The 25247-nt window shown below is 42.2% G+C and overlaps 2 protein-coding genes across 2 annotated transcripts in view; both read left to right on the top strand.

Moving 5' to 3' along the window:
• The window catches only part of LOC134679839 (translation initiation factor eIF2B subunit delta), a 33254-nt gene continuing 8007 nt past the window's right edge, over window positions 1-25247 (top strand). Inside the window, exons 1-8 of the mRNA XM_063538742.1 lie at window positions 1-125; window positions 786-1595; window positions 2548-2721; window positions 3927-4054; window positions 8691-8790; window positions 9518-9697; window positions 10072-10199; window positions 10728-10905. Coding sequence (XP_063394812.1) covers window positions 111-125; window positions 786-1595; window positions 2548-2721; window positions 3927-4054; window positions 8691-8790; window positions 9518-9697; window positions 10072-10199; window positions 10728-10905 — 1713 coding nt within the window. The 5' untranslated portion in view covers window positions 1-110. The remainder of the gene's footprint in view (window positions 126-785; window positions 1596-2547; window positions 2722-3926; window positions 4055-8690; window positions 8791-9517; window positions 9698-10071; window positions 10200-10727; window positions 10906-25247) is intronic.
• On the top strand, window positions 22079-23323 carry LOC134679840 (uncharacterized). Its single transcript, XM_063538743.1, has 2 exons — window positions 22079-22565; window positions 23027-23323. Exons 1-2 carry the CDS (start codon window positions 22196-22198, stop codon window positions 23035-23037), a joined length of 381 nt encoding a protein of 126 aa, XP_063394813.1. The 5' UTR covers window positions 22079-22195; the 3' UTR covers window positions 23038-23323.

Here is a 25247-nt window from a genome sequence, read left to right as displayed (position 1 = left end):
CTATATTTTCTATTTTATACAACTAAATTGAAGGCTTATGACAGTTATGACTCTTATGAGTATATTTTTCTCACGTTAATTTGTTTCATAGCTTACTAAGGAATCCAGCAATGTTCTTGTCTAAGGTATACTATATTCTATTGATGTGTCACTGTATTTGAGGTTATAGAATGCAAGCTTTGTATTTTGTACCTGAATAATCGTTATATTTACTTATTCAGTGTTTTATATCCCTGAAATGTCTGTAACCAAACCCTCTCAATGTCAGTAATATTTAAAAATTCTGTGTTTTCTTACACCGTTAGGTTAGTAGTTTTGGTTACATACAAAATAGGTATTTACTTTTACTTCTGCTGCTAAGTTTTATGAATACCTCATGTTTGTGAACCTTCTAAATAGAAAACTATAGAATGTTTATTCCTATTGATCCTATCTCTTACTTTTTATTTAAATTTTAATAAAGGTATTTCCCTGTGTACCCCAAAATTTAAATTTTTCTTTACTCAAGATTTGTACATGTTGTATAGATTACATTACCTATTCCAACCATGGCACATTCTGCATTGAATATTGCATATTGGAACAAAGAAGTTACATTTTGATATTGCAATATTGTTACATCACACAAACAAATTTAATCAAATTCATGTGTTTACTTTTGTCTTGTGTTGCATATCTTGTTTTATTTTCTGTTTCTACATTACAATATCTGGACTGGTTCCATAAATTGCATGTTAGATGAAAGAAAATATTACTACAATTTTAATATTTATGTATTTTTTTAGGAACCTTCTGTCAACTGTCCAGAGGAATCTTCACATGACTTAAGCACAGCACAAAAGAGACGAATCAGACGCAAAAGGCTCCAGGCAGCCCGCACCACTAATCCGATCACCACCCATCAAACCATCAATATTATTGACAGCATCCGAAGAGATATCTCATTCTTACAAGCCACAAACAGCTCCCTTGTACTAGAAATAGACCCATTGCCAATCAAGTCTAAATGCAAAAGTTACGATCTAGAAAAACTTATAAAGCCTAAAGAAGTTCAAGAATCAAAGATGTCTGCAACAGAAAAATCTAGAGAGGAAGTTAAAGCTGCCAGAGAAGCTAAGAAACTAGCAAAACAGAAGAAGAAAGAGCCAGAACAGAAGGGACAAGAAGCAAAGGTTGCTAAAGATCTAGCAGGCACAGAAAAAAATGTTAAAGTAAGTCCTGTCAAAGGGAAAGATGAGGTTGACAAGGCTGTAATTCATACAGAGAAAACTTTAGTTAGAGAAAGAAATGTAGCAGTGAAAGAAGAAATTAAGGCTAAAGCAGATACAGTTACTAAACCAGCTGAAAAAACGGATAAAACAGAAACTGCCACATCCGCAGATGAAAAGGCTAAAGATCAAATCAAAGCTGAAAGAGCAGCTAAGAAAGCAGCCAAGCAAGCTAAGAAGAAGGGGTCAGAAGGAGATGCGCCTACAGGAGATAGAGAGATGACTGTTAAAGATGTTGTAAATACATTGAAGGATATTGCCATTGTAGCTAAAGAAGTACAGGATGTAACTGCTAAGGTGCAGGCAATACACTTGGATGGCAAAAAGGTATACTATTACTTAAACTATCAATTATTTTAAAGTATTACTAATATTTATTTATTTATTTATTTAAACTTTATTGCACAAAATATAATTATCAGAGCTTGGCAGGGGTGAGCCGTTTTGACGTCACTTATGTCAAGTGTAGATATTAATATAGATACACCTTAGAAATAAATTTTAAAATAAAACTTTATTAATTATAATTAAACTAAAATGACAATGCCATTGGTTGCTTATAATGGTTTTTAAATTGTGTATTGCTTGACATTTGTATAGTTATAATCAATTGTTATTTCCCTACTTGACGATCATAATATAAATTCGTATAGATTAGTGTAAAATAATTTATATTGTAATTTAATATTATGAAATAAATAAATCTAAATCATATGTACAAATAAACTTTAATAGTAGCATATGGATGGATATACATATTATTTGAAGAGGTTTACTAAAAAAGCTTGCTATAAGATTTATTTGTTTTAATGGCGACGTAAAGATCGTAGCGGAAAGGCAGCCTAAATAAAATAATTTCTTTAGGTATTAAATTACTCCACATATACCATCTAATGACAAGGCATGTCCATGTTGTGCAAACTCTGAAAACAGCTCACCCCGCCGAGCTCTGATAATTATACAACAATGTACAAATGGCTGCAAATGGCAAATGGTTAAATGGTTGTAGTATCTAATTCAGTTTCTTTCAAATTAGTCGCTTCTAAAGTTTATGAGAAAGAAGTATTTTAGTTTTACTTTTATTTAATATAACACACTATAAATATTTTTACATTCTGACTTGGTTTGAGTGATTATCACAAACAAGTTTATGTACTAACTTTTTTGTTCCTGACCCTACTTTTAATTATTTCTTACTCAAAATGATAACCATCTGTTTTTTTAAATAAAAAACCCACAAGTAGAAAAAAACATCACTCATAAACTCTTAACTTTGCAGTCTCAGTCAACAGAAGAATCAGGCAAAAGCAAAGCAGAGCTGAAGGCTGAACGGCGAGTGAAGCAAGAGGCTCAACGAGCAGCAAAACAGGCTGCCACTGCTGCCAAGCCTGCAGCCAAGCCCGCTGACAAGCCTAAAGAGACGACTATACCAGCCCAGACAACTATGGACAAGGTTTGAGACATGTTCCATGCTTCCATGCTCTACCCGTTCTGTTAAAAGCCGAAACTTTAACTCTTTGACCGCCAGAGACGTCAACAAACGCGCACGGTTTTATCAACTGTCAAATATTCCGATAAGGTTAATGATGGTGCGTTGTATAATACTAGGCGTGGAGTTCAGAGGGTTAAAATGAACAAAATGTTGCCAAAGTTGAGTTCAATTCTCATTAACCCCCTCCTAGCCTAGTCGGTAGTGACCCTGCCTACGAAGCAGGAGGTCCCGGGTTCGAATCCTGGTAAGGGCATTTATTTGTGTGTTCATCACAAATATTAGTTCCTGAGTTATGGATGTTTCCTATGTATATATGTATTTATATATGTGTGTATATTATATATATCGTCGTCTAGTACCCACAACACAATATTGAGCTTACTGTGGGACTAGGTCGATCTGTGTAAAATTGGCCTATAATATTTATTTATTTATTGTATTTATGATTCTAGTTAGGAAATAATGCAAAAAGCGGATCTAAAGTTATGTCGCTCCTGACCTTACAATACGTAAGGGATTACGTATAGTTTATTACAACTTAACCAAACAACATTCTAAGTAACCAGGGCCCTATTTCACCAACGTGCGTGACAAATGTCGCATTTGTCGAGATCACTGTTACTGACGTCACAGGCCTCCATAGGCTACGGTAACCGCTTACCATCAGACCGGCGGTGTGGTTGTTTGCCACCAACATGTTAATTAAAAAAAACTCCACTATATCGCCAGTAAATAAGTATTTATTTTGCGAAGCTAATGACAATTGTCACAAGAAATACGACAATTGTCACGAAATTCCGACACAGAACTCATTTGCTGTCAAGAATTACCGGAAGTTCTTTAAAATCTTGTGACAATTGTCATCATTATCATCATAAACATCACAAGAGAAATACCTGTTTTTTGCTGATATAATAAAGTTTTTTTAAATAATACAATGATGGTGACAAACAGGAATACGGTCCGCCCGATGGTAAGCGATAACCGTAGCCCATGGATGCCTGTGACGTCAGCAACAATGAAACTTGTCGAATTGTCGCACCTGTCACGTTGGTGAAATAGGGGCCAGATCTCTCGCGAATTTATTTTCTTAAATATAAATATGATTAAATATGTGTTCAAAACGCGAAGTTTTAAATGCTATAACAAAGTAACCTCTGTTTCAGGAGAAATCCCCCAAACCGAAGACATTAGAGAAAGCCAAGCAGAAGCCGCAGGTGGCCCAGCGAGTGAGCTGGTTCCAGCACCTCAGTGTGGACTCGGACAAGCAGCAGAAAATCCCCATCAACTCCAAGTAAGCTCAGTTTATGTCGAAAAATACGATAAAAAACCGGGCAAGTGCGAGTCGGACTCGCGCACGAAGGGTTCCGTACCATAACGCAAAAAAAAAACGGGAAAAATGCAAAAAGAAAACGGTCACCCATCCAAGTAATGACCACGCCCGACGTTGCTTAACTTTGGTCAAAAATCACGTTTGCTGTATGGGAGCCCCACTTAAATCTTTATTTTATTCTGTTTTCAGTATTTGTTGTTATAGCGGCAACAGAAATACATCATCTGTGAAAATTTCAACTGTGTAGCTATCACGGTTCGTGAGATACAGCCTGGTGACAGACAGACGGACGGACGGACAGCGAAGTCTTAGTAATAGGGTCCCGTATTACCCTTTGGGTACGGAACCCTAAAGAATATGTTTAATAGAAAATTATTATTCATCATCGTCATCTTCCTCGCGTTATCCCGGCATTTCGCCACGGCTCGTGGGAGCCTGGCGTCCGCTTGGCAACTAATCCTAAGAATTAGCGTAGGCACTAGTTTTTACCCGACTACGGCAACGCAAAAGGAGGGTTATGATTTTGACCGGTATGTATGTGGGTATGTATGTATGTATGTATGTTCATCTGTTCCCTCATAACTTCTAAAGTACTTATTATATTTTAACAAACGATGTGTCATTCGAATCGTCTTAATCGTCCGCTGGTTATAGGCTATATGGCGTCACAAAAAAATGAACAATGCGCCCTCTAGAGGTCATAAAGTCACGAACCAAAAAACTAAAATTAAGTAATGATGATGTGTTATACATCATTGGAAAGAGCTCAATTAGCACATTTCAAATATATAAATATTGTTAGCTTTTGCAGCCAAAATGTACGAGTATGAAACGGTCAATTTTTTAACAAGATACGTACGCGTTCCGAAGTCGGGCGCCTTCGGCGCCCTCATACTAAACGTGTCGGGCGTAGCCCGACGTACGCGTTCCAAAGCCGGGCGCCCTCATACTAAAAGAGTCGGGCGGAGCCCGACGTACGCGTTGCAAAGCCGGGCGCCTTCGGCGCCCTCATACTAAAAGAGTCGGGCGGAGCCCGACGTACGCGTTGCAAAGCCGGGCGCCTTCGGCGCCCTCATACTAAAAGTGTCGGGCGTAGCCCGACGTACGCGTTCGAAAGACGGGCGCCTTCGGCGCCCTCATACTATAAGAGTCGGGCGTAGCCCGATATACGCGTTCCAAAGCCGGGCGCCTTCGGCGCCCTCATATTAAAAGTGTCGGGCGTAGCCCGACGTACGCGTTCCAAAGCCGGGTGCCTTCGGCGCCCCCATACTAAAAGAGTCGGGCGTAGCCCGACAAACGCGTTCCAAAACCGAGCGCCTTCGGCGCCCTCATACTAAAAGAGTCGGGCGGAGCCCGACGTACGCGTTGCAAAGCCGGGCGCCTTCGGCGCCCTCATACTAAAAGTGTCGGGCGTAGCCCGACGTACGCGTTCCAAAGCCGGGCGCCTTCGGCGCCCTCACACTGAAAGAGTCGGGCGGAGCCCGACGTACACGTTGCAAAGCCGGGCGCCTTCGGCGCCTTCATACTAAAAGTGTCGGGCGTAGCCCGACGTACGCGTTTCAAAGCCGGGCACCTTCGGCGCCCTCATACTAAAAGAGTAGGGCGTAGCCCGACGTACGCGTTTCAAAGCCGGGCGCCTTCGGCGCCCTCATACTAAAAGTGTACGCCCGACGTACGCGTTCGAAAGCCGGGCGCCTTCGGCGCCCTCATAAGAAAAGAGTCGGGCGTAGCCCGACATACGCGTTCCAAAGCCGGGCGCCGTCGGCGCCCTCATACTAAAAGAGTCGGGCGTAGCCCGACATACGCGTTCCAAAGCCGGGCGCCTTCGGCGCCCTCATACTAAAAGAGTCGGGCGTAGCCCGACATACGCGTTCCAACACCGGGCGCCTTCGGCGCCCTCATAATAAAAGAGTCGGGCGTAGCCCGACGTACGCGTTCCAAAGCCGGGCGCCTTCGGCGCCCTCATACTAAAAGTGTCGAGCGTAACCCGACGTACGCGTTCCAAAGCCAGATAAAACATTAATTTATCGGTTAGGTGATTCGAACTATGAATCTACAAGCGCTCTGGATTCTATCCGCGTGTTACGCGACTACGGCGATACAAGAAGGTTTTTGCAAAAGAAATTTGTTTGGCTGCTATACATGGTGTTTTTTTAATGTCCTGCAACATTTTATAACGTGAATACGTATAGAAGTCCTGATCAGCCAAAATGTACGAGTATGAAACGGTCAATTTTTTAACAAGATACGTACGCGTTCCGAAGTCGGGCGCCTTCGGCGCCCTCATACTAAACGTGTCGGGCGTAGCCCGACGTACGCGTTCCAAAGCCGGGCGCCCTCATACTAAAAGAGTCGGGCGGAGCCCGACGTACGCGTTGCAAAGCCGGGCGCCTTCGGCGCCCTCATACTAAAAGTGTCGGGCGTAGCCCGACGTACGCGTTCGAAAGACGGGCGCCTTCGGCGCCCTCATACTATAAGAGTCGGGCGTAGCCCGATATACGCGTTCCAAAGCCGGGCGCCTTCGGCGCCCTCATATTAAAAGTGTCAGGCGTAGCCCGACGTACGCGTTCCAAAGCCGGGTGCCTTCGGCGCCCCCATACTAAAAGAGTCGGGCGTAGCCCGACAAACGCGTTCCAAAACCGGGCGCCTTCGGCGCCCTCATACTAAAAGTGTCGGGCGTAGCCCGACGTACGCGTTTCAAAGCCGGGCACCTTCGGCGCCCTCATACTAAAAGAGTAGGGCGTAGCCCGACGTACGCGTTTCAAAGCCGGGCGCCTTCGGCGCCCTCATACTAAAAGTGTACGCCCGACGTACGCGTTCGAAAGCCGGGCGCCTTCGGCGCCCTCATAAGAAAAGAGTCGGGCGTAGCCCGACATACGCGTTCCAAAGCCGGGCGCCGTCGGCGCCCTCATACTAAAAGAGTCGGGCGTAGCCCGACATACGCGTTCCAAAGCCGGGCGCCTTCGGCGCCCTCATACTAAAAGAGTCGGGCGTAGCCCGACATACGCGTTCCAAAGCCGGGCGCCTTCGGCGCCCCCATAATAAAAGAGTCGGGCGTAGCCCGACGTACGCGTTCCAAAGCCGGGCGCCTTCGGCGCCCTCATACTAAAAGTGTCGAGCGTAACCCGACGTACGCGTTCCAAAGCCGGGCGCCGAAGGCGCCCTCATACTAAAAGAGTCGGGCGTAGCCCGACGTACGCGTTCCAAAGCCGGGCGCCTTCGGCGCCCTCATACTAAAAGTGTCGAGCGTAACCCGACGTACGCGTTCCAAAGCCGGGCGCCGAAGGCGCCCTCATACTAAAAGAGTCGGGCGTAGCCCGACGTACGCGTTCCAAATCCGGGCGCCTTCGGCGCCGTCATACTAAAAGAGTCGGGCGTAGCCCGACGTACGCGTTCCAAAAACGGGCGCCTTCGGCGCCCTCATAGGCACTAAAGGGCGTAGCTAGGGCATGCAGTACCGGTCCCGGTACCAAGAATTTCATTTCCCGGTTCTGGGCATGGCCGGAACCGGGATTCCCGGTTCTTCCCGGTTCTCGAGTCATCTTTTGATTACTTTTAAGAAATTGTTTTTGTTAGCGTACAATCTTTATGAATGACTTATTTTCATATAAATAATTGCATAAGAATTAATAAATTACATATTTTATTAACAACAAAGACTTAATAGGTAATTGGCGTTCCAACCTATTTTACGAAATTAACCGGCACACATTGCCTCCGCCTGGGCCGAGCCACACGGCCGTAGCGTAGTCGATGCACTCAGCACTATAGATATGACGGCACGGCCTGCCTGCACGAATGCCTACTTTACTAGGCTAGTTTGTCGGGTTATTTGGGTCCCCCGTTTCATAGCACCATTATTAAATGTTAAATAATGTCCCGAGCTAAAGTACTAAAACATTACTACTATTGAAATTGGAATAAATAGTCATATGATGAGAACCAGGAAGTACCGGTACCGGGTCTTCAGTACCGGTTCTTTTGACACCATAAATTTCCCGGGAATTCCCGGGAATATGAGAACCGGGAATTCCCGGGAGCATGCCCTAGGCGTAGCCCGATATAGGCGGCGCTCTGCGTGCATTTCTGTACTGAGGACGCCCTCGCAAAAGTAGCCTCGCAGTAGTCGGGTTTTAGTTTTTGAACTTATTTTTTATTACGAAAGCGACTGCAATTAGAACTTCCAACCCAAAGGGGAACTAGGCCTTATTAGGATTAGTCCGGTTTCCTCACGATGTTTTCCTTCACCGAAAAGCGACTGGTATATATCAAAATAATGATAATTCGTACATAAGTTTCGAATAACTCATTGGTACAAGCAAGCCAGGGTTTGAACCCGCGACCTCCGAATTGAAAGCCGTACCCTCTTACCGCTAGGCCACCAGCGCTCTTTTAAAATGATTAAAAACACTTACTACTAATATTTTATTGTCCCTCCCTTATGCCACTTGCACCATCCCACTAACCCGGGGTTAAGCGGTTTAACCGTCAACCCAGTGTCAAATTGTACTGGTAACCATGGTAACTCCAGGTTTAACCGTTTAACCCCGGGTTAGTGGAAGGGTGTAAGTGGGCGTTATAGTTTATTTTCTTGCAGCTTGCACCCCGCGATCATCAAGTTGGGCGTGCAGTTGTCTTCACGAGTGGTGTCCGGATCCAACGCCAGGTGCATAGCGTTGCTGGACGCTTTGAAGAAGGTAACATTTGTTATTCAATGTTTATTTCTTAACCCTCTGAACGCCACGATTATCGCGCGCTGCGCGTCATCGTGAGCTTTGTCGGTATGTTCGAAGGTTGATATTGGACAACGCTTGTTGGATTGTATACTGCAAAACGTAATTCAAGACAAAATAAGTGTTCCGTAAACAAAGTTTTGTACGGAACACTAAAAAAGTAAGACAATGTTGCCACTGCAAAAATTCGTTTGTGAAATTGTAAATTCGTTTTGATAAATAATCACGCTAACATTATTTATTCGTAATTTTACTCCTACAATTTAAAAAAGTACTTCTATTTACTTATTTTTACATAAATACAAGACGAGCTAGTAAAAAAGTGGCAACATTTCTTACTTTTTTTGGTCTTGAATTACGTTTTGCAGTTTAGACTGTTGTGACATGGTTGGCGGTCAAAGGGTTAAAGAAATGAGCGAATTCTTAGATAACTTCTTAAACTCATAGTAATTAGATAAGAGAATTAAGACTCGACGATAAGAACACTGTAAATAAGTAAAATACAATCATACCTCATAATGAATAAAATATTTATACCTATTGCTCGATTAATGCTAAATATGTTATGAAAAATGTCTATCGGTTAACAAAAACTACCGTACTACTATTTTATTGTTTGAGTCTCAAGAGACTTTTATAGTATTTGCAATAAATACCGTTACGAATTAATAAAAGATTGATTTTCTTTCAGATGGTATCAGACTACACCCTCCCGGCGCGCACGGAATACGCCCGCGGCCTCGAAACGCACTTAAAGGAGAGCCTAACGTACCTGTGGGGCATGCGACAACCCACGGCCTCCCAAGTGAACGCTGTCAAATTCTTCAGGCACCATTTGACGCAGCTGCCGCATAATGTCGACGAGTTTGACGTAAGTTACATCTATAGTTGGTCAAACCAATTTGTCAGTCAGTAAGAACCAGGAAAATTATATTCATCCTTTTCTTTTGGGTGCTAGTGCTATATACTTCAGTCGGTCCCTCAATTCTTAGCCTTATGTGAACCCCGAGCTCCTTAGCCCTTTACCAGGCTGACATTTCAATAATGACAATCGAATGTCAGTCTTACTCATGTAAAATAGAACACATGTTTGAAGTGCCGTATGTGGGAAATATATATCCCTTAGCCTGGTAAAGGCTTAATAAGCGCTAAGATGAAGACGAGAAAGAAAGGTATCCTAATGAGAAAGAAATGATACTATCATTCTGTCCCTCTCACACCATAAACATTACTGATTGTTGGCAGGCCAAGAAGATACTGCATGAAGAAATAGACCGATACATACGGGAACAGATCGACATGGCGGGCGAAGCTATCAGCATCGCAGTCCGTAACAAGATCTCGCACGGGGACAAGATACTCACTTATGGATGGTAAGGGCGGGGTCGCCATGTAAGGGTACCCAAAGTGCAGTTTATAGAGGAAATTAATGTGTTTACTACTGAAGAATTGTCATACGATAAATATAAATAACTGAAGAATAATAGGTTACATAAATCTTTATTATGTAACAACATCTCGTACGGAGAGAAGATACTTACCTACAGATGGTACCTACAAAAAAAGAGTAGAAATTAAAAAGTGGCAATACTGTAGTGTCGTCCTGTTTTCTTATATAGATTGATTTGAAAGGGACGACACTACAATATTGCCACTTTTTAATTTCTACTCTTTTTTTGTCAGACTATATCTTACCTAATATTGGCAGGGTCGCCGTGTAATGGCTGCAGGATTATCACTTAACACACCAAAACTATTCCCTACCTATCTATAGCAGGGGTTATATAAATTAATGAAGTTATAAACTGTATATTTGTCACTTCGAAAAATAAAAATATTCCTAGTTATTTACTTAACGAAATATTGTGTAAATTTTTCATAATACAGTCTTTCATCCACAGCTCATCCCTAATAGAGCGCATCTTCCGCGAAGCGTGGGCCGCGGGCGTCAAGTTCGAAGTGGTGGTAGTCGGCAACAGAATACACCCCCAAGGCAGAGAGATGCTGCGCCGATTGGTCAAATATGGAGTGCCTTGTACATATCTGGACATTACAGCTGCCAGTTACATTATGCAGAAGGTAAGTCAAATATTCTAGTAACTAGAATGTTAAGTTTGAGGTATAGAATACACCCCCAAGGCAGAGAGATGCTGCGCCGATTGGTCAAATATGGAGTGCCTTGCGCATATCTGGACATTACAGCTGCCAGTTATATCATGCAGAAGGTAAGTCAAATATGCTAGTAACTAAAATGTTAAGTTTGAGGTATAGAATACACCCCCAAGGCAGAGAGATGCTGCGCCGATTGGTCAAATATGGAGTGCCTTGCACATATCTGGACATTACAGCTGCCAGTTACATTATGCAGAAGGTAAGTCAAATATTCTAGTAACTAGAATGTTAAGTTTGAGGTATAGAATACACCCCCAAGGCAGAGAGATGCTGGGCCGATTGGTCAAATATGGAGTGCCTTGCGCATATCTGGATATTACAGCTGCCAGTTACATTATGCAGAAGGTAAGTGAAATATTCTAGTAACTAGAATGTTAAGTTTGAGGTATAGAATACACCCCCAAGGCAGAGAGATGCTGCGCCGATTGGTCAAATATGGAGTGCCTTGCGCATATCTGGACATTACAGCTGCCAGTTACATTATGCAGAAGGTAAGTCAAATATTCTAGTAACTAGAATGTTAAGTTTGAGGTATAGAATACACCCCCAAGGCAGAGAGATGCTGCGCCGATTGGTCAAATATGGAGTGCTTTGCGCATATCTGGACATTACAGCTGCCAGCTATACATAAGGTGACTAGGTATATTAAAATTAGTGTCCGACCGAAACATGTTTTTTTGCCGAAACCGAAACCGAATGTTCGGCTTTGGCTCTAGTTTCGGCCGAAACCGAAACCGAAACTTTTATAGACTTGATAAAATCGTTGAAAAAATGTCATTAAACCGCTTTTATACACATATTATGGGGCTGTCGACACCCAATGTCCTTGAAATTGATGTTACTTAAGCAGTTTTTTTAAGAAAATTACTAAGACCAAGATAATCCTGCAACGATTTTGATAACACACGCAGTGCAAGTGTTATTTTAAACGTCAAAACTTCGATGAAATTATGACCAAACGTCGGGACTATAGGGGGCAGTTTGAGGGCAAGGTAAGGTTTACAAAAAAATATTTACTTACGAGTATTATAATGTACCTAGTATTTGTAACATAGTTAATTAAATTAGTTACCCGTTATCATTTATTAATCTTTAATGTGTAAATAGTCTTTGAAGTGATGACTGATAGCCCACTGAAGTGGCCACTTAAAAAACAAATAATTAGCTGACATACTTCATAACGCAGTTAGTTGCTATGATATTTGGAATGTCACATTATAAATACTAGGTACCAAATACTAAGTACAAATACTCGAAAGTGAATTGATTGATTTGCGAACCTTACCTATCATTTTGACATGCCACGAAAATGCCCGCTGGAGTCCGACGTATGAATTTATGACGTATCAATAACATTTGCACTAGTGCACTGCGTATGCAATCAAAATCATTGCAGAATTTTCTTGGTCTAACTCTATTCAGTCACCAGTCAAGCTAACATGTAGATACAGGGTCAACCAAAACAGCAACCAAAAACGCGAGCGCAGCGAGCGCGAAATTTTTTGTTAACAATATCGCAAGGCCAGGTACCGATCTTCACCTGGGCCTAAAAGTCCGAAGTGCCCCAGTGAGGCGAACTTTCATGCGAAGTCAAAGCCGTGCTTCAGGCTTCAGGATAAGTAGTTGAGCACAGACTTCAAGTACTCCAACCTGTTGTGTATCTGTGGTTAAGTACACTATGCTATCTGTGGTCCTGTGTTACACTCAGAAGTTTTTAATAAACAGTTACTCTTATAACTATAAAGTGTATTATTGAATTAAAACATGGCGCAGTCTGTAAAAAAGTAGAAATATATTGTTAACCACGTGCTAAAGTTCTATAAGCTGTTAAAGATGGAGCATTCCATCAAGCTGCCACCAAACTTTGATTTGCGAGCTGCAAATGCGGCAACAGAATGGCGGCTATGGCGTCTCTGTTTTGAGGACTACTTGGTCGGTTCAGGGCAAGATAATGCCGCAGACAAGATAAAATTGGCCCTCTTGAGAAATATGTTAGGAATGGAAGCCGCCAGAATAGTCATAACGTCGCTACAACTTTCCGAGAGTGAAAAAGATAATTACGACTCGGTAATGAACGCAATTACAAAATATGTCAGCCCGCGTGTAAATGAAGTGTTCGAACGTTTCAAGTTTAACAATAGGAAACAACTAGAAGGAGAAAGTTTCGACAATTTCTTTACGGAATGTAAACAGTTAATTTTAACATGCAACTATTGTCGTGCCATCTATACCCATCTAAGTATAATACACTTGCCTGAATCCAATCAGGTATAGATTCGCTTGGGCGACAAAATATCATAAGATGAGTACACATAACACCATGCTACATGAGAGTAGGAGAAGGGGTCACCTACGACCACACTGTTACATGTACAAGTACATTTACTTCCGAGTTGGCATCGCACGTTTCGTATCAATATGAGAGTGCAGGCTACTGGCCTGATCCAGAGTGACTCTCCCGTCCTGTACGATCGGTCGCCTCCAGACTAGGTACTACCGTCTAGTACCCTGGTGTCCTACACACCACCTGGACGAGGGGGCGTTGCCCCCTCGGGATCCTCCATATGCCTGCCCCCTAGATCCGGCCCTTATACTCCAACTCATAACCGACCGTACTACATGCGTTATTGCCTGTGTGCTTCCGATACACACTCCGGAAAGCCCCGCCCGGGCTTCCCAGTCCAATATCGAGATTGGACTATGTCTTAGTGAAACTACGTTAACCAAGGACCGTTGGTTAACCCCTTGTTCCACTCCCATGTAGCTAGGATGTCGATTATACAAGCATAAATATGTTTGTAAACACTCACCGGGGCAGGCTCCCGTTACTGCGTGGAGACGCACCATGTACCGACTCAGTACACCCAGCGCCGTCCTATGCCTCCTGCACGTACCTCCATTTTTCCTCGAATGGCGCCATCGTGCTTTTTCCCGCCATCGGAACTGTCAACTGTCAGTGACTCCAGTGTTGCCACATGACAAAGTAGTCCTGGTTGATACCACTTACCAACTTACATCGCGCTTGGCGCGACACTCCGGACAACAATGAAGGTTAATGCAGCAGGGCCAGCAGGTGTCGCGTCCACTCCAGGATTTTATCCCTGGCACGAATGGCTGCGATCCGCTTGCTTCTGACAACGTCTCTTTCCTCTGGCTGTTCCTCTGGTGGTGGGACATCATTGTGACTAGTCACGTCACACTCAGCCAGATCATCCGCGTCGACCTCCAGTTGTTCAACAAGCACAGGTACGTGATCATTCACTCTGTCTGGAACTTCCAACTCCCCGCTGTCCTCTCCAATCTCAGCCGAGCCTCCCGCTACAGGTTCTACTTCAGGCATCTCGTCATCTACCTCCAGAGGGTAGAGATGGCCAATGGAACGTGTTAAAGTAGAATCGTCAACCTTGACCCTCGCTACTCTACATTCACCATCACTTCCCTTGATCAGCTCGTGGATCTTCCCCACTTTCCAGAGGTTTCTGTTCTTGAGATCTGATTTAACCTGTACAAGGTCGCCTACTTGTGGTGATCGATGAGATTTAACTCTAGGCTGCTTGGGTGAGTTGTTGTACCTCTCTCTCAGACTAGCAAGATACTGCATGACGAACATTCTCTTAAATTCTGCTAGGATATTGCATCCTCTCTTCCAGCTCTCAAACAGGTCACTCTTTGTAGCAGTGTTACAAGTCGGAATATCTGCAGCAGATGGTCTCATAGTCAAACATTGTCCTAGGCTTAAGAAATCTGCCGGGCAGAGAACATGTTCCACATCTGTACCGACTCTGGTCAGTGGTCTTGAATTCAGCACTGTTTCCACTTCCTTTATCACCGTCAGTAACCTGGTATCATTGAGAAGGTGTTTTTCTAGGGTTCTTTTAAGGCAATGCTTCACTAAGGCCACAAGCCGCTCGTAAAACCCTCCATGCCACGGTGCTAGTTGACATATGAATTTCCACTGTATGTCATTCTTAACGCAGTATGGATGTTGTACCATTGCAGCGACCAACTTAAAACAAGTTGCATTATCTGAGTACATCCGTTGTGGTTTGTTTCTAGCAGCTATAAACCGTCGCAAGGCTAGTAGACATTCTTCAGCCGAAAGGTCCTTCACGATCTCGAGATGTATTGCTCGTACTGTCAAACAAGTGAATAACGCTACCCAACGTTTCTCTTTACCAGTCTGGGTACTCACGAATAGCGGCCCTAGATAATCAACACCAGTGTAAGTAAAGGGTCTGTTGTAATTTACTCGTTCTGGAGGCAGCGCCGGTGTGGCTGGTAAACGATATGGACCGCCGCCATGTTTGACACACTGGGTACATCGCTTTAGCACCTTCATCACCTGGGCTTTCCCTTGGGGTATCCAATACCGTTCCCTGATGATACTCAATGTATGTGGAGCACCGACGTGGTAGTTACTCTCATGGGTCTCTTTTATGATTCTGTCAGTGAACTCAGAATTCTTTGGCAGTAGTATCGGATACTTCATGTCATAGCTCCAGGTGGTGTTCGCCATACGTCCGCGGCACCTAAGAAGGCCGTCCACATCGGCAAAGAGATCTAGGTTTCGTGCTAAATGAGTCCTTTTACCATCTAGTTCTTCTTGGAAGTGCTTTCTTTGTAGATCTTTTATCTCGGACACTATTTTGGCAACAATGGTCTGCTGCTGGATGTCTCCTTCACTATGATTTTCAGGATTGTCAAGTTCCATGCTTCCATCAGTAGGATATTCGCCACTCTCTGTAGGTACGCTCAAATCCTGGGTATCCATTGGTTCAACGGGATCACTGGGACTTCCTTGCTCTTGGTCCTCACTCTGGTCAGCGTCATCACCAATGGGTACTACCTGTGTCGGCTCACCTGGGTCGTCACCCAGGACCTCCCCAACAGAAAGAAAGTTCTGATGTGCCTCATAGAGTCTATTTTGGGGCCAGCATGATTCTTCGTTGACAAGAAACTCCGGCCCGTTAAACCAAAGTTGCCTTTTCTCTTCGAACAGCTCTGGGCGCGTAGCAATATCAGCAGGATTTGCTTTTGTGTGGACGTAGAACATCTCTGTGTTAGGATGGTCACGCTTGATTTCGTTTACCCTGTTGGCAACAAAGGGTGGGAGCAGTTTGTTCGACCTCATCCAACTAAGTACAACCAAACTATCTGACCACAAATATTCTTTCTCAATATCAAGATCAAGGTTGTTCCTTACATATTTCAGGAGTCTGCTTCCAATCAGAAATCCTAGTAATTCTAACTTGGGAATTTTTAATTCATCCTTGTCTTTGGTCTGTGACACGTGTGATTTTGCCATCAAAAGCGAGACTGATTTGCCTTGTCCATTTTCAATCACCTAAAGGTAGATAACGGCAGCATAAGCGTCTTTGGAGGCATCTGTGAAGCAGTGCAAGTGATATTTAAGATCACTCCTTGAGACATCTGTCCCGATATACCTAGGCACCTCTGTCTCCACTATGGATTTCAGACTTTCCATGACTTTCTTCACAGACTGTGTCATTTCCGTAGGTAGTTCTGTATCCCATTTACATTTCTTTTCACAGATATTCTGGAAGATCAGCTTCATTGACAACATTAATGGGCATACAAAACCACATGGGTCATACACACGTGCTAGAGCCCGAAGAACTTTTCTTTTTGTGTCAATCGGAGGATTTGTGCTGAAGTGATCCTCAGTCAAATTCAGTTTCAGCGTGTCTTCTTCGACATTCCACATAAGTCCAAGCACTTTAACCTGTCCATGTTTGACTGACCTATGACGTTCTGGTATCATGTCCATAAAGCTCTGGTTGTTTGAGATCCAGTCTCTCATATTCATGGACAGCTGTTCAAACACTGTTCTAGTTTGCTCATAGATCTGCTTAGCCTCCTGCAGGCTATCAGCTCCAGTCACTAGGTTATCCACATAGCATTTGTCAGCGATTTGTTTCAGCAAGGCCTTGTTTGACTGGCTTATGTAATATCGGATAGTTGCTGTCAGTAAGAATGGACTCGCGACAACTCCGAATGGTACTCTGCAGAACCTTAGATATAGTAGTAGGTTGTCCTCCGTCGCTTCCTTGGTTGTGTCCTTTAACCAGAGGAACCTTGTGACATCACGATCATCCTCTTGAAGTGCTACTTGTAGGAACGCCTTTTCTACATCAGCCAGTATGCCATACCTCTTAGTACGGAACTTCAAAAGTAACGCCGTTAGGTCTTCTAACATAGAAGGTCCGCTGTAAAGGCACTCGTTGAGGCTTTTCTGTCCGGTACTTTTGGCACTAGCGTCGTATACTATCCTCCCCTTGCCGCCGCCATCTTGTTTCACCATATGGTGGGCGAGGTAGTGGATTGGGTGGTCCCCGTTCAAGTCTGACCCTCTAGCGACGACTTCTATAATTCCGAGGTCAAGTTGTTCCTTCAGGATCAAGTCGTACTCCTTAATCAACTGCACGTCCAGTCTTCTCAGGTTACTCTTCAGTCGACCTAAGGCCAACCCAAAATTTGATGGCAAATCTGGTGGGTACTCAATCCAGGGCCATTTCACTAAGTACCGGCCTTCCTGATATTGCACAGTCTCATTGAAGTGACGAACTGCTTCTTCTTGTCTAGTAGCTTTTGGAGAGTCCGTAATCCCTAGGTTCTCTAATGACCATAAGAACCTTATGTCTATGTTTCTCAAAGGCAGATCTGGCTCGCTGAAATATGGGCAGCTAGGAGTGTGACATTGACAGTATGTGACCACTGAGAGTACTCCGCTTCTTTCTTCAGGAGTAAGCTTCCCCGAAGGCACCCATCCAAAATCTGTATCCAACAACCAAAAGTCTTCGGACACCTGGATCTTTCTTCCTGTGAGGATAGCGCCAAAGTAGTCGTTCCCGATGAGTACATCAACAACCTCTCCAACTGTATCATCATCAGCAACAATGTCGACTCCAGGATACTTGAAGGATGTCACCGGAACTCTGTCTGTAATTCTTGGTACGACGTTCACTGTAAACTGCTTGGTAACATCACGTTTCGTCTGGATCTGGACCGTTGTTGAGGGGGTTGATGTCTCCATAGGTTCAGAAGCTCCGAAGGTAAAAATGAGTAGAAGGTCTTCCTGAAGGGTAGGCAGGCCTAACTTTTTTGCAGCTGCCAGAGTAATGTAACTCCGCTGACTACCGCAATCTATGAAGACTCTGCCTTTGTTACTTTTCTTAGTTTGAGGGTTTTGAAGAGTTGCCACTGCGGTCTGCAAAAGGGTATGTTTATTAGAAGTAGCACACAAGGATTTTGAAGAGAATTTCTCTAAAATGTCATGTTTCTCACCATCTGAGGCTGGATTGGGACAGAATAAGAGTAGATGGTCCCCTTTACAGCGGAAGCATGCCTTTGCGCTTGCAGGATGATGCCACATGATTGCGTCGGAGGCAGTGTAAACATCTTCCCGTTACTTGCTTCTGTCGAGCTTCAACTGTACTGTATTTGCGACAGTCCCTGCTAGCATGTCCTTTCAGGTTGCAGAACAAGCATGCTCTCTTAGCGCGCTTTGAAGGTGGTGCTCCAGCATTTCCCGCAAGTTTCCTTTTCCGGCCATTCTGAGGCCTCACCTCTGTACGGACTTGCAACGCCTCAGTTGTGCTACTGCCAGGCACAGCAATGTACTCTGTACTTGGTGCTGACTTTTCCATAGCTGTTATGATTCTATCTAAATTATTTCTGATGGCCATCAAGTCAGTACCTTCACCGATGAGGTGGTGCTCACGTATAACCTGTTCAGGGAATTTTGATAGTACTAATGCCCTTAAATGGTTGCCTCCAACTGGTTCCCCGAGCTTCTCTAACACCCTGATATTCCGTTCAACACTGTCTAGGACACTCCGACAGCTGGCACTAGTATAGTCTGCCTTTTGGAGGTTGTTGAGCGCCGTATAATGTGCATCAATCAGAGTGTCAGTTGACCCATATCTCCGCTTCAAAGTTTCCACTGCAACGGAGTAGTTCGCGTTGGTAGCCGCTATTCCCGAAACAGTTTCAAGTGCCGAACCCTTTAGGCAGCTCAGGAGGTACATTCGTTTCTCAGATTCCTGTAACTCTCTTTGGTCTACATTAGCTGCAAACCGGTCCCAAAATTCACACCACTTCAACTTGTCCCCCGAAAAGGAGGGAAGGCTTAGTTCGGGCAGTTTGGATTTCTTGACGGTTTCCTTCTGTCTTTTGGAGATCTGCCATGCAACTTCCAAGTCCGTCAGCAGATCTTCAGCCACTAATTGATTCTGAGTTAATTCAATAATATCCGCATCTGGTACAGCATTTAAGTATTGGAATAACTCCTTCTCAAAACTCCCCAAGCATTGCTTCAATTTTAAGTGGATTGCCGTGAACTCCTCTTCACTGACAGCTCCCTTTGCTTGCAACTGCTCCCAGAGGGCTTGAGAGTCCGCAGTCACCTTTTTTAATTTATCATGGCGCAGTTGAACCCGGCTGTACAAACTTGCCATGGTGACAGCTGAAATTAATTAACACAGCTAGTTAGCCTACATTGCAGTCTAAGGTACAAATAATCATCATGACTAGATTCATGACTATTCAAAATTATATTTTTATAAAATCACTAAATCAAAAATGTAGGTAGTATTCGTCTTGGCGGAACCACTACCGTGCATCCATTTATTTTCTTCAGCTTGTTTCGTACAGCGATTTCATGACGAAAGTTCCCAACAAAATACATAGATCATTACGTATCCATTGTTTAAACTCACCCTGAAAACCGTGCTGCCGTACAAACTTTTCTTTTTTCGCTCCGGACGGCGGAATTGAATACGCGTAGCGTATGGATCACAAAACTTGTCTCAAACTGGCCAGGTACATTCCCTACTTCCTTGTGCAGCTGTAATGTATACGGAATACCTATATTACCACATTTTACAAAAGAATCTAACATATTTGATGATAATTGGAAGATAAACTTGTCGCTGGAAAGCGGGCAGCGTCATGGCGACTCAACCAAGTACATTTACAACTTATCCGTACCTGCAATATTGCTGCAACTCGCTTTGGGAATGATTTCCTTTACCAGAACTGAGATCGCAATCCTCACAACACTGTGGTTTATCGCCGGACACACTAAATAACAAACTTTTACAATAAACTTCAAGACGCCACTCGCTAAAGTAACTTTGCCGCGAATATTCCGTTTTTTCTTCGTTGGTTTTTTTTTTCTTGTTGGGTTTTGCAGGAGTTGCCAGCGCGCAGTGGTGCGTTCCAATTCTCATTCACGTCCGGAAGATTTTTTAACTTATCGTTAAATTTACCAAATAGTAAAACTATTTAAACGTGAATTAGAAATAAACATTATCATATGTAAATGAATTAATGAAAATTAATTATTAATTGCCCTTCATCTGACATTCTTTACCGCGCTCGTTCATATATTACTGAAAATAAAATGTTGAAATCCGAACGTACCCTTAAGGGCATAGATAAGAATAAACCATTCTGTTACAATCATATAAAAGGTATGATGGCCAACATAACACAAAAAAAAATACCTTATGACTAGATTCTTAGAACTAAGTATTACACTTTACACAAGAACGAATGTATAATTATAACAATTATGTAATATTCCGTCGTACTTAATCTAGCCTAGGGTGCACCCTTTTACCTCTAAGTTGAAAGAAAGGTTAACTTAGTACTATAGAATTAAAACAACATTCAGTTTTTTATTTATTTCTTTAATAAACTTCGTTGAATGCTGTGAAAGAAATAATGATTAGTTACGTACATATTTTCAAAAGAAAATACGTCAACCGGTACCTTGAGCTCAACCCATTCAAAACTTAATTTGACAATCTTGGCTTCAAGGCCCTTCGAGAGGGATCTACAGATGGAATAGCCAAACCTAATCTGGCTTCCCATCATCAGAAATCCCAGATCATCTCCACCATTTTTGTCGTGCCATCTATACCCATCCAAGTATAATACACTTGCCTGAATCCAATCGGGTATAGATTCGCTTGGGCGACAAAATATCATAAAATGAGTACACATAACACCATGCTACATGAGAGTAGGAGAAGGGGTCACCTACGACCACACTGTTACATGTACCAGTACATTTACTTAGTTGGCATCGCACGTTTCGTATCAATATGAGAGTGCAGGCTACTGGCCTTATCCAGAGTGACTCTCCCGTCCTGTACGATCGGTCGCCTCCAGACTAGGTACTACCTTCTAGTACCCTGGTGTCCTACACACCACCTGGACGAGGGGGCGTTGCCCCCTCGGGATCCTCCATATGCCTGCCCCCTAGATCCGGCCCTTATACTCCAACTCATAACCGACCGTACTACATGCGTTATTGCCTGTGTGCTTCCGATACACACTCCGGAAAGCCCCGCCCGGGCTTCCCAGTCCAATATCGAGATTGGACTATGTCTTAGTGAAACTACGTTAACCAAGGACCGTTGGTTAACCCCTTGTTCCACTCCCATGTAGCTAGGATGTCGATTATACAAGCATAAATATGTGTGTAAACACTCACCGGGGCAGGCTCCCGTTACCGCCTGGAGGCGCACCATGTACCGACTCAGTACACCCAGCGCCGTCCTAAGCCTCCTGCACGTACCTTCATTTTTCCTCTAATGGCGCCATCGTGCTTTTTCCCGCCATCGGAACTGTCAACTGTCAGTGACTCCAGTGTTGCCACATGACAAAGTAGTCCTGGTTGATACCACTTACCAACTTACATCGCGCTTGGCGCGACAACTATAAACAAAACAAAGATTCAATAGAGGATCAATTGTTGAGGGACAAAATAGTGCAAGGAGTATCAGACAAAACAGTACAAGAATCTTTGCTGAAACTAGATAACCTTACACTTGAAAAGGCAGCCAACTACTGTCGCACTTCAGAAATGAGCAAACAACAGGTGCAGGAGATGAACCCGACAATAGAAATTGATGTAGTCAAGAAATCAAAAGAAAGAAATCAAGTACAGAAGAAATACTTATTTCAATGTAGGAGATGTCAAACTCAACATGGGCTGCGAGAATGTCCTGCCTTTGGGAAAAAATGCACCAGATGTGGAAAATCGAATCACCTTGCAGTCAGCTGTAAAGTCAAGAAAATTAATTCAACTCAAGAAGATTCAGAGGAGTCTGATGGTGATGACACTTTATTTTGTGGTGCACTTACTAGTAAAGGGAAAAATAAATGGATGGACTTTATTAACATCAATGGAAAGAGCACATATTGTAAAATTGATACTGGCGCAGAAGTAAGTATCATGCCAACAAAAATCTTCAAAGAACTTAAATCTAGTGAGGCGCTCAGACCAACAAGTACCTTAGAAGCGTTTGATGGTACAAAAGTCAAAGCCATTGGAAAGATCCGTCTCCATTGCAAATACAGGGAACGAGAGTGTTATGAAGACTTCAGAGTTTTAGATTGCAAGTCAATGATATTAGGACTGCCAGGTTGTGAAGCTTTAAAACTAGTAAAGCGAATTTACAGTGTTGATGAAGCTGAAGATGGGACTCTAAAAGAGGACTTTATAAAAGAAAATATAGATGTTTTCCAAGGTCATGGTAAGTTTCCAAAAAAATGTGCAATACCTACCGTTGACCATGAACAGATCTGTCATCCAGCACCAAGAATTCCTTATACATTGTATGAACCTTTAAAAATAGAATTGAACAGATTAATGGAAAGGGGTGCTATAGCTAAAGTAGATGATATTGATAGTCTTGCTTGTATTAATAGACTTGTTATAGTAGAGAAACCAAATAAGAAAATAAGATTGTGCTTAGATCCTTCAGACCTCAATAAAAGTATTGTTAGGAAGCCAAAAACTCTACTGACAGTTGAAGAAATAGCTGCTAAGTTGCAAGGCAAAAAAGTGTTCAGTGTATTTGATTTGTCAGAAGCATTCCATTGTATACCTTTGACAGATGAGTCATCATGGAAATGTTGTTTTTCAACACCCTTTGGAGTTTTTAGGTACTTAGTACTTCCATATGGCTTATCTAATTCACCTGATCTTTTCCAGGACCAAATTGAAGGCTACTTTGGAGATATACCAAACGTTATAACTTGGTTTGATGATATTTTAATAATGGGCGAGACAGAGGAAATTCATAATGAAGCTGTGAGTAAAGTTTTGGCCAAGGCCAGGGAAATTAGAGCAGTCTTCAATAAAGATAAACTACAATATAAACAATCTGAGGTCAAGTATGTAGGCCAAATATTTAATGGAACGGGTATGAGTGTAGACAAAGCAAGAGTTGAGTCACTAATTAAATTAAAAGAACCAACTAATAAAGATCAATTACAACAAATAATTGGTTCTTTCAACTATGTTAGACGCTATGTTCCTGAAATGGCTGAGTTAATGGCACCATTATGTAAATTACTTAGAAAAGACATTTAATTTCAGTGGTTACCATTGCATGCCAGAGTTTTTAAAGAACTAAAAAATAAAATATCTCAAGCTCCTGCTTTGTGTCCATTCAACCCACAAAAACAGATAATTTTGCAATGTGACGCTTCTCAAAATGGAGTCGGTGGCTGTCTGTTTCAACAAGGACCAAATAATGTGTTAAACCTTGTAGCATGTGTTTCAAGAACTATGAATGATTGCGAGTTGAATTACAGCCAGACTGAAAAAGAATTATTGTCAATATATTTCACAACTCAAAAGTTCCATAAATATATTTATGGATCACATGTTGTAGTTCAAACTGACCATAAGCCTCTACTTGCAATAATGTCTAAACCAATTAGTAAAGTAGGATCACCACGTTTAAGAAGACTTTGTCTGAAGCTCTTAAACTATAGTTTAGAACTTAAATATGTGCCAGGCAAAGAAATACATTTTGCTGATATGTTGTCAAGAAACAGTTTAAAAATAACCGATAATGATCCTCAGATGTTAGAAATGGTACATTCTGTATCTGTTCATTTACCTATGAGTGAGGAAAGAAAGGCTCAATTTAAACTGGAAACAAGTCGCGACTTAACTCTTAAAGAAATATATAAATACTACTATGACGGATGGCCAGATGAGAAAAAACTGTCAAAAAAATGCCTTCCATATTTTAAACTCAGATATAAAATTTATGTTGAATCGGGCCTCATCTTTCTTGATAATAAAATAATTGTACCAGAGAGTTTAATACAGTATGTACTTAAATGTGTACATGAAGGTCACAGTGGTATTAGCAAGTCTATTCAGAAAGCCAGGCAACTTTTCTACTGGCCAAAACAAGCATTGGATATCAAAGAGTTTATTGAGAAGTGCCGAACTTGTGAAAAGTTCAGTTCATCTAATTCACATGAGCCATTATTACCTCATAAAATTCCAAAATATAGATATTACAAAGTAGGCACAGACATTTTAGAGTTTGCAGGTAAATCATACTTAGTCATTGTTGATTATTTTTCTCATTGGCTAGAAGTTAGGCCTCTTACTAATAAAACCTCGAAATCTGTAATTGATGCCATGCAAGAAGTGTTTACAAGATTTGGATATCCAGTAGAAATCATTGCGGATAACAATCCATTTAAATCTCAGGAATGTATTAGCTATTATAAGTCTAAAGATATTACAATAATAACCAGTAGTCCGCATTATCCTAGAAGCAATGGAATGGCAGAAAAAGCTGTTAATATTGCAAAAAACTTACTAAAAAAAGCTTCAGAGGATAGAGCAGACTACCGAGACTTTATTATGAGTTATAATAACACTCCGTTGTCTGGACTGAAATACTCTCCGTCACAAATACTAAACAGTAGATGTATCAGAACCAATGTTCCCACTAATGGACAAGCATTGGAACCAAAGGTTGTTAAAGAAATTTATAAGTTGTTAAAGTTAAGGCAATCAATTACTAAAAGTATTCATGACAGACATGTTAAGAAAAATGAAACTGTATTTCAAAAGGGAGACCATATTGTGTACAAAACAAAAAATGATGACTACTGGAAAAAAGGAATTATACTGGGTAAGTGTAAAGAACCAAGATCATATTGGATCACTAAAGACAGTTCATCCAGACCTTTTAGACGCAGTACTCATCATCTTAAAAAGTCTTTCACCAATGTTACATCTCTAAGCAGAAACTTCAGCGATGGGTCACCTTTTATTGATGATGATGATGATGTTCATATAGATGATAAAACTAATACTAAGGATGTAGGAAAAAATGGTAACAATAAAATGAATAGTGATTTGTTAAATAACTTTAATGATAATAATGTAAGAGATAATG

The sequence above is a fragment of the Cydia fagiglandana genome, chromosome 3 (genome assembly GCF_963556715.1).
Source record: "Cydia fagiglandana chromosome 3, ilCydFagi1.1, whole genome shotgun sequence".
NCBI classification, from domain to species: Eukaryota; Metazoa; Arthropoda; class Insecta; order Lepidoptera; family Tortricidae; genus Cydia; species Cydia fagiglandana.
This window is presented reverse-complemented; position numbering and strand designations above follow the sequence as displayed.